Genomic DNA, 10,466 nt, shown 5'->3' with positions numbered 1-10,466 from the left:
GATTAGAGGATGAAGGCCCAGAAGCTGCTTTACATACTAGCAATGTTTTTAGAACTTTCAGCTCAAGTTTGACAGAAAAGGTTTTCCGTAAGAGCAACAGAGAAAAGGAAGGGATCATCTGACAGAAAAACAGCTTTTCTTTTGTCGAGCTTTTATGCTTCCCTCTGCTGCAAAGACACCCTGGGTTAAGAGCCATATCTATTTAAAAAAAAAAAAAAAAAGAATCCCTGATAAGTTGAATGTCATAACACACAAGACTACTAGTAAATATTTTTATTTTCTTACTTTTGTCCCTTAAGATAAAATGGACATTTCTATATTGTTTCTTTCAGCTAGAGATTAAGAAACAGCTGTACATGCCAGCAGTGCTATGAAGGACCAACTTGTTTATTTTATTTTTGAGCGGCAATTAATTGTATGCTTATTTGTTTTTGGACCATTTATCCATTTCTGTATTTATTTTTTAATTGTGGTAGCATTGGTCCTCCATACAGTGCTAGTTGCTAACACTTTTCTGTGCAGATAATAAAATCACAGCAGCAATCAGTCCTACTTCAAAAGGTTAATTAGACCTTCCTTGTACTGTAGGAATTACATGTTTTTTTGACATCTGTAATAAAATTTTATGACATTTTAGTTTTTTTTTTGTTTTACTTGTAGAGATTTATCAGAACTAAATGAAAATAAAATAATAAAGGCATATTTTTCCAGTTATTTTATTCAAAAAACCCCTAAAATCTCATGATATGAAACAATGATTTTACACAGTAAGTCAAATTTGTTTTGAGGAACAAATTTTTTACCTGATAAATAAATCATTTGAAAAAGTATAGTTTAAAGAGTTTGTTTCATGAAAACATTTTACTTAAGTCTAAAAAAAGCTAAAATTAGGTTATTTTACTGTTTGTTCACCTAGAGTTATAATTATAGTTTTTATACAATGTGAATGTTAAAGAACATAGTAACGCACTTTTTATTGCATCAAATATTATAAAACTAAAAGACTTAAAGACATAACATTTAAAAATGTTATGTTTAGAGGTAGTGAGAGACTATTGCTAATTAAGTTTTTAAATCTTAAATTTAAGTGATAGAAACAACAGGATGAAGTATGATTTCAGAGAATATATATATAATATATTTTTTGGCACTTGTCTTCTATATTTGAGGTGTAAGGCTCTGAAAATTAATTTTGAAATAATTGAAAAGGGGAATTTTTACAATCATTTTTATTCCTTCTGCTTGATTTTCACTCTTGTTCATTAAAAAACCTGATTCATTTGCTAATTAATGTCAAAATTGTGAAATCAAGTGAATAAACTAAATTGAAGCAAATATGATCAATTTTATGCTTTAGTCGGAATGTTTTGTTCGAAAAAAGAAAAACAGCTTAAAAACTTTACATTTCATCATTCCTGCTTAGGAACCACAAAGCAACACATTTAAACACCAAAGGAGGCGGTTTTAGTGATACAATTAAAGAAAAGTCTTTTTTATTGTCACTGTAAAACATCTGTCTCAAAGTGACACTTGAATAAGTTTATAAACACCTGAAAATGTCATATACAGATGAGATTGTAAGATATTTACCATGAGAACATCCCCTGTTCATGTTTCTACCCAAGATCACACACATTTAAACCTTTGAGACACGTCACGGGTTATCCTGCCTGACAAAAATCACTCTTAAAGAAGAGGAAAGTGTGGAAAATTGTTTCTTTTTTTCCAGTTTCCATCTGTTGATGACATCCAAGCGGCCATCTTGGACCATCTGATTATACTGAGAACCTTGAAAATAAAGATCTGGGGTTTAGGAGGAGAAAGATTAAGGTTTAACCTTTGTTACCGATAAAAGCAAAATGAATACTGAGGCAAAGTCAGCACAGCATCTATCAAAGCTCCCTCCAAAGCACATTTCATTAAAATACTTTACATGTAGACACAATCACCCCCCCTAGAATAACCACAGCATCTAGCTTATCATTACATCTTAATTTCTGTCTGGCTGCTGAATAAAGAGTCGGCCTCTTTATTCTGAACAAAACAAGACAAACGGGGAGTTTGGTTGTTCCTTTGTGCTCAAATCTGCTATTAACCCGGTGAGGTCATAAAGGCGTTCAGAAAAGACACTTCACAGCTATGCTTGGGATTATTAATATCCAGCATTGAATTAAAAGGGTGGTGGCGTCTGTGACAGTCCATCTGAGCTTCCAAACTCCCAGCGGCCCCCGTTTCAGTGGCATCTTCCGTCTCCTCCTTCGTCCCTCTTCTCCGTCCATGTGTCAATCTCTCTCTCCCGCTCCTCCTCCAGTGGATGGGTTTGTCTGTGCTCCCACATCCGCACCGCTCCGTCCCACTGTGGAAACACAGAGTAAAGTTAAAATTCTGAGAAAAAAGTCAGAATTCTGAGAAAAAAAGTCAGAATTCTCAGATTAAAGTCAGAATTCTATATGTTTGTAACTGTTGCTAAAATTTTTTATTTTTTCAAATTCCTGTAAAAAGCCCTTTATATTATTAAATTAAAAATAAAAACTTAAGACAGCTCTATGCGTAAACTGAAATAGGAATTTTCAAATAAACTTTAAAACCATGTTTAATCAATTTTAACATTCAATGACTGTATTAAAAGTCTATAAAAGTTATTTTTGCTTGTTTTTTTTTGCTCCAATTGAAAGAAGTCAATAAGATTTAATTAGTACCCGCAGGTCATCAGCAGAATGTCAAAATAAAAAATTATGGCTTTTGAGTTTCTGTTACATGTTTCTAAAATATCCCCTTAAAATTAAGCCTTTTTATTTTTATTTTGTTAGTTTAGACGACCTAGTTTGAGAAAAACTAGGTCGTCTAAACAGCAGCCTGAGCTTTCCTCAAAGTTTATTTAATACCTATAAAATAAAGACTGCCAATAGCTTTGACAATTAATAAGTGTGAAAGATGCCTGGTCATAATATATTTATTATTCTGTTATAAATCATTTTGTCTTTGGCCTCCTCATAAAGATATAATGACTTCCTTCGTGTTATTCTGGTTGTTGCTATTGTAATCATTATAGCAGTTGCTTGAGTTGGCACTGGCAAACCAGGCAGCTGACCAAGGAGGTTTTTTTTCCCCATAACTCACAGGCTGCTGCACAGCAAATAAAAAAAGGCATCAAAAATTGACTGTATTTACCATAATCTATGCAGACTGAGCAGAGGATGACAGGCAGTGGTGATAGAAGTGGGTATGCACTATATGCAGCGCCATGCTACAGAGGGACGATGGCTTCTGTTTGTAAAAGCTGTTTGACCACGTGAAAACATCAGCAACAGAAAAACATCACTGAACTAACTTTGTCTTTAATGCCGAACTAAGAAGGATTTTTTCTGTACAAGCATTGGTCATGAGGCAAAACTAACATATATTTACTGGTCTGGTAAAGAGCTGGTTCACATCAATTTTATTTATTTATTTTTTAATGGTACTACTGGCTCGATTTTTACGAGAGAAGGGGAGAGACATGCGGTAACGGACCACAGGTCGGATTCGAATCCAGGTCGGCCACATTGAGGACTAAAGTCTGATTTATACTTCGAAACTAGGGTGTCTACGTCACGGTGAATGCAGAGACGTTCCCGCTCGCTCTGCAGACACTCTGCTTCACCTCTCCCAAATTGTAGGCCTCTGATTGGTCAAATCTACATCCGCTTTACCCTATGCGTATCTCCTGTTGGGTACCTTATCGGCTTGTTTTGTTTGTAAGACCGCCATTGCGGAAAACGACTTGTGAAGATGGACCAGCTAGAAGAGCGAGGTGCGAGAGAACGCTGGGACTCACCTGGATCCCTGCTCTTTTTCGCCCCCATATCTCTCCATTTTCGGACAAACTTGCCCCCCACTTCTTCACCACCTCGGCCGTATCTAGACCAACAGCTAGTTCCTGATTGTCCCTCTTGCGTTGTGGCGTGGAATAAAACAGCGCAGACAACACTTCAATATTGAGCTGCGGGAGTATAACCAGCCCATAAGGCCTCTGTACATGGGTTGTATGCGCCAACCACTGCCCCGCCGAAGCTGCCCCCAGTTAATTTAACTAAACAAAGGATGTTTCCAAGTTCAGAGAAGCTACTTCTGTCTAGGAAGCTAAAAACTCCTACCTTGCGCTGCAAGCTGGATTGTCGCGAGATCGGAGTTTTTAGTCTCACAACAAATTAATCTTGAAAGACTCCCGCTAATACGTCCGTCTCGTAACAACCAGCAGCTCGGACCAATGACAGGCCAGCAGTGTTTTTTGGGGCGGGACACATAGGAATGACGACAGCAAAAGGGCCTTGCCGGCATCGCAAACATGGCTACGCTGGAATACTCACCAACTATTTCACGTTTAAAAAAGGAGCAAGGAGAAGCACTTTGTGCATTTGTAGATGGGGAAATACGTCTGTGCCTTTTTCTGGCAGGATTTGGAAAAGGTTTGATTTATCAGCTTACTCCGCTAGAAGTGAAAACACTCAAGAAGCTGCAGACAAATCCTTTTCTGATGCTACGATTGGTCAAAAGCGATAATGGAAGGGTATTATGGAAGTCCCCCAATCAGCTTGAAGTATTGTACTAAACTTCCTTTTCACGGACTGACTGAACGGCAGCCATCCCAGATTGATAACGTTGAACACAACTCAGTTATACACTTATTAATCTGGCTACTGCCAGGTTAAAAAAACTCCACAAGGATCAAATTAATAAACGGAATAATAAACTTTAGAACCGCCCCTGGTTTAAAGTTATGCATGAATGAAAACAGCTCTAATCTACACTTACATGACAGATCTGCTTCCTCTAGAGCACAACTGTCCAGTTCTTAGCCAGCTCTTCAGCGGATCTAGTGAATCCTTTATAATTAAGTCAATTCGGAGTTTTCTAAACTTTTTTTGGATGATAACCGCCTGCTGTCTGGCTGCCTACTGTTCCGAGCGGCTCCCTTAACACTAGAACTCCCACTGGCCGTCAATTTGACGGGAGACATTTTACTCAATGGAACGCATGAGTAGTGATGATGTCATCAACTGAAATTGTTCTAGTGTGCGAAATAAACCCATTGTGGATACGTAAACCTTAAAACAGGTCTAATATATACTTTTCAAAATTTGTATTGCATGCTATTATTATTTGTGTTCTGATTTTATATTAAAAATAAATCCCTAGAGTAAGACTGTTTTACTACACAGGTTCAACGTTTGAAATTACAATTTTATTTACAGAAATTGACTGATTCCCCCCAAACATTTCCCACAAACCACCTTTTTACATTTATGACCAACGTAATATGAGCATTTTTTGTGCAGCGCAGAAGCTCCTGGCGCTGTTTTCTGCTCCTCGCCAAAGCTGCTCTACTGCGGGGGAGGGGCTGTGTGATTATAGTAGACTACCGGCTCTGGTTTGGCTTTTGGGCCGCTGAGTACCGGCTGAGGTGTGAGCAGAGATTGAACAAAAGTTTCACTATTCTCTGATGTGTCACTGATTCGTCCACGTTTTCTCGGGCGTGGTTGATCATCCTCGGACTCGCTCGCAGAATCTCAGCCGCTTCCTCCCCATTTCTCCTCATCGCTCTCTCCCCCTCTGCCTGAATTGCCATCATCAAGCATTTCTAAAGCCTGTTTCGCTGTTAGATTTCCTCTGAAAGCCATTTTTTCGTATTAGCCAAAGAGTTCTAGGTAGAATGTTGGTTGCTAGGCAACGGTACCGAACGTCAATCATCCGCGGGAAGAATTTACAATGCAACTAATAGAGCTGTCAGAATGACGGCTGTGGGAGATCAAGGTAGAATTAACCATAATTATTTTTTACGTTTTAATTTTATTTAAAAAAAAACTACATAAATGAAGGAAATATAGAAACAGAAAAAGTTAGTTAAAATAAGAAACATAAGATTAATTTTATACATATTTCTTTCCCTTTAAAATCTTAGAACCATCAGAATGACGGCCTTGGGACTTTTAGATGTTCTGCTCTATGCAGGATCCTACAGTCGCTTAACTCACAGAGCTGCTGATGATTTTGTCATCATAGGGATGCCAGCTGACGTCCCTCACACACGCGTCGTGACCCGACAGCCTGGACACCACCAAGCCGGTCAGCACGTCGTAGACTAGGACACAGAACAGGACACAAATCAGCCTCAGGAGGTCTTTACTCAGATTTTAATGTCAATAGATCAGTGAGCGCACAGAGCTAACGACACTCACTGACGATCTTTCCTGTGGAACAGCCGGAGTAGATGAACCTCTGCCCAGTGCTGAACTCCGGAGAGAACCGGCAGCGGATGAGCGTGTGCAGGACGCCGTGGCCGCGGTAGGTCATCACTGAGGTGTCGCCGGCCAGCTTGTGTTTCTTTAGGGCTGCCAATTAAACAGATTAAAAGGTTACATGTGTAGAAAAACATTTTGAACAGGATCTAAAAATTACATTTACACTTAATATACAACACACCAGAATATCATCAAATAAAAATCATCTAATAAAAGGATTCATTAACCCTAAATGCATCGCTGTAATGTGGAGACATGCAACAAAGTCCACTTCTCCTCCATCTTTACGCCCATAAATATATTTCTGTGATAACCATGCATTCCATCTTCTCTTTTAAAGGTATAGTCGAGGATTTTTTTTCCCCCGGGTGAATCATCTAAATAAGTGGTCCGTCTAATAGTCAATCATTCAGCTGATATATTTAGGTAAGGCCGCCATACGTCCTTGCCTAGGTAGCCATCATTTCCTGAGCATGCGCACTTTCAGGCATATATCTGTGGTGAGCTACAGCTTCAGACATTTCTCACGGCGGTTCTTTGAAAATGGCCGAGGGTCGTAAGAGAGAAAAAGTGTCTATAAAGTGCATGAGAAGAAAAGAAGGTCCTCAGAAGAGGCAGACATATCCCGGAAGGCTGTGCATGGAGAGCTCTCCTTGCTAAGAATTATGGGATTTGCTGCCACAGCGGCACGCCGTCGCCATAGGCTGTCGCTACCCGACAGCGGCGAATAATAACAAAGATAGCGCAGGCACCGTGTAGTGGAGTGGAGTGGGGAGTTATGTAATCAAACCAGAGAGCAAAAAGCATTGATCATCTGTTCGAACGGTCAGTTAACTTTCACTATAAAGTCCACTATATAGTCCCCGCTCTATATAGTGATTGAGGGATTTAGGGGTTACAGCAGACATTTGGGCTCAGTAGGATTGTATGAGCTATGAGAACAGCAACTTTTAAACAGAGCGTGCATGAGGAGAAATAGGCTTGTGCACGCTCTCGCACGTGTTTAATAGGCGTTCCCTCTCGGGAGCGGGTACATGGTTGTGTGTAGGGGTGTAAATAATAATCGTTTTGTATCGATGCATCGATCCAACAGCCGGCGATCCAATGCATCAACGTGTCCGCAAGAGAATCGATTCATGTTTTGTTTTTTTTTCCCTCCGGTCTATTTTTATCCATTTGCTCCTGGGCGTAATTCTCCCTCCTGTGCTGCGGTGGCGCTAAACCTATTTTGCCCTCCTACCTTGCTTCCTGGTTATACTCTTACAGCAGTGTGTTGCAGTACGCTTTACACAGACATTTTTTAATTTATGCTCAATATTGAGGCGTGGTCTGTGCTACACACTGTGGGTCTAGATACGGTCGAGGCGATGAGGAAGTGGGGGCGAGTTTAGACCGACGACGAAGGGACATGAGGGCCAAAAAGAGCGGAGATCCAGGTCGAAAAAGGGTCCCAGCGTTCTCGTGCACCTCGCCCTTCTAGCACGTCAAACTTCACGAGTCGTTTTCCGCAATTTTGGTAATAAAAACAAACCAAGCCGGCCTCCTGTCTGCAACACGGTCTGTGGTCAGCTACAATTTGGGAGAGGAGCAGCGGAGCGTTTTTGGAGAGGGGAGGAGACGTCTGGAGCCGAGGTATTGAATTGCACTCATTGAACTGATTTTGTGCAGTATTTTTTGATGCAAGGCCTTTCAGAATCTATAACACAGGGGTATTATTATTTTCAGTGAATGAGGTTTTAATAGGAATAGATGGAGTGCAACTTTTCTACTTCTGTTATTTGCTGTAGTTTAAAAAAAAAGCAAAACGATATAACAGCTTTCATTGATTTATTTCAAATTTGTCTAGCCTGTAAGGTGTTAAAAAATAAAAAATAATCGAATCATATCGTGGTGTATTCTTGAGTATCAAAAATAATCGAATCGTTGGGTCAGAAAATCGATACTGAATCGAATCGCTATGATGGATGTGATTTACACCCCTAGTTGTGTGTGTGCATTTTTTTTTAGTGGAGAGGGCGCGTCTTCTCAATAGTTCACGAAAATCCTCCACTAAACACTTAACTCAGCTAAGATGTTCCCTTTGGTTCATGAGGAGCTCGCCACATAGAGCCTTTTTTACCCTGGATAGATCAGAGTGGGCCGTCATCACTTGGATTTCCCGTTAAGCCTGGCGTACACTGCGCGATTTTTTTCAATCGTTGCATGCATCTGCTGCACACACTGTACGACTAAATGCAGGGTTTAGTCGTACAGTGTGAGTTCACAGCTCACGATTAATGTTCGGCCCGACGCTCTCATGCAATCTACAGTGGGACAAAAAAGTATTTAGTCAGCCACCAATAGTGCAAGTTCTCCCACTTAAAAAGATGAGAGAGGCCAGTAATTTTCATCATAGATATACCCTGCACCCTGAGCGATTTGCCCACGACGGTCGGGAGAAAATCAAAAATGTTTGATATTCTCCCGACCTCACGATTCCTGACCGGGAGGTTTTCGTGAGAGGCTGATCTCCACCTGTAACCCTCTGTATAAATCACGACTCACAATCAGGCTGAAAGTCGGCCCGACTGAAAGCTTCTCGCATGACTGAAAAATCGCAATGCCGGGCTTTACCCTAGAAGACCTATCATGCTGCTATCTTTTGTTTTAGAGCACCTTTTTTTTTTCAGCCAAACGTCTTCCTTCCACCCAACTTTCCATTGCTTGTATAAAACACACTGTGACGAGTCAGCTTATTGGGCAATAAGCTTTGTTTTCTACTTCCCTAGTTTAGGAGGTCAATGACTGCCTGCTGGATAAACATCAGAGCCTCAAATCATCATCATCCTGTCAGTTTTATGCTTTTTTCTATTTTCCCGATTAACCACATTTCCACCTTCCTCTAAATTAATTCATTCTTTAAATATGTTCCTCTGACTGTAATGACTGATTTGCACAGGTTTTAAATGAATTATTGAATTAAATTAACTGTTAGATGATGCTCTATTTCACTTTAATGAACGCTCTCTCCTCTTCCTCACCTCTCTGGGGAACCTGCTGCCAGCGGTAGTCCCAGTTTTGTTGGGTGACCGCCAGGCGGGATGCAGCTAAACCCTCTTTGGGTGAGAACTTTCGGACGTCCCACAGCTTGATGGACTGGTCCTTGGAGTTGCTGATGAGATAGCGAGCGTCGCCCTGGCATGCAAAGCAGACCCAAGAGAAACTCATCATTTCCCCATCAGAGAAACTCATCATTTCCCCATCAGAGAAACTCATCATTTCCCCATCAGCTCAAAAGCTTGGGAGAACTTTTTATGATGACAGGTGGACAGAAAGGCAGCAATCTCTCCTTCCAACGCCCACCTTGCTGTGGATGAAGGTGATGCCATCTCGGTGGCCGGCCAGCTGTCCGACGGGCTGCGGCCTGTCCTCTCGCAGAGTCCGTCTGTCCCACACCTTGCACAGAGCGTCGTCACTGCCAGAAAAGAGCAGCTGGGACGAGCTGTCGGCGAATGCCACCGCGTTCACGTCGTCCTCGTGGGCATCGATCTAAAGGAAGGGGATGGTAGAGGAGAGAGTAAGGGATTCTGAGAGGAGTGTGGGTGGAAAACGAAGCGCAGGCACAAAAAAAAAAATCAACGTTGACGGTGATGGAGCAGATGGTGGCGGGTGGGGTCAGGTACTGACTGCTGCACAGACTGAAGCTGTGGGAAGAGGAGGGAGCGTGGTTCTAATGCTGCCCTGAATAGAAAAGGAAGGAAGGAAAAGGGATATCCTTTTATATCCCACAGTGGGATAACCCTTAGGAGCAGTGGGCTTCCACCCTGATCGGCAATCTGAGGTCAAAGGTCTCACTCAGGAACCCAGAGTGGTTAGAGCCAGGGATACAGCAGCCTCTCTAACAACTGACCACAGAAGAAATACACTAGTGAAATACAGACTCTAAACACTCTGATTACTCTTAAATATTCTGTCAAAAGCATTACTGGTTTGTAAAGAAGGTTAAAAATGTATTCCTTTCTTCTTTACATATAACATGACTGTTCTTCATCTGTTCTAAGCTTTAGCTGATGCAGATTAGGGGTGGCACGGTTCACAAAATACACGGTTCTGTTCGGTTCACGGTTTCGTGGTCACGGTTTTCGGTTTGGTATATGTTGATTGATAGCCTGACATGGTCATGTTGCTGTTAGCATAAACAAACCG

The 10,466-nt window shown here is 41.1% G+C and overlaps 1 protein-coding gene across 2 annotated transcripts in view; it reads right to left on the bottom strand.

Annotated features, from left to right (window-relative positions):
• Positions 1-1,356: 1,356 nt before the first annotated feature.
• dcaf11 (DDB1 and CUL4 associated factor 11) overlaps positions 1,357-10,466 on the bottom strand; it is an 18,398-nt gene continuing 9,288 nt past the window's right edge. The window contains exons 11-15 of one of the 2 annotated variants that reach the window (XM_015391263.1): positions 9,624-9,809; positions 9,302-9,455; positions 6,219-6,371; positions 6,015-6,121; positions 1,357-2,356 (exon numbers count right to left, since the gene is read on the bottom strand). In XM_015391263.1, coding sequence (XP_015246749.1) covers positions 2,234-2,356; positions 6,015-6,121; positions 6,219-6,371; positions 9,302-9,455; positions 9,624-9,809 — 723 coding nt within the window. In that variant the 3' untranslated portion in view covers positions 1,357-2,233. The remainder of the gene's footprint in view (positions 2,357-6,014; positions 6,122-6,218; positions 6,372-9,301; positions 9,456-9,623; positions 9,810-10,466) is intronic. The other variant, XM_015391262.1, reaches the window with a different exon arrangement.

This window comes from Cyprinodon variegatus, unplaced genomic scaffold (genome assembly GCF_000732505.1).
Source record: "Cyprinodon variegatus isolate N-32 unplaced genomic scaffold, C_variegatus-1.0 Scaffold533, whole genome shotgun sequence".
In the NCBI taxonomy this organism is placed as follows: domain Eukaryota; kingdom Metazoa; phylum Chordata; class Actinopteri; order Cyprinodontiformes; family Cyprinodontidae; genus Cyprinodon; species Cyprinodon variegatus.
Note: the sequence above shows the minus strand (reverse complement) of the source record. Positions and strands in the feature narration are given on the sequence as shown.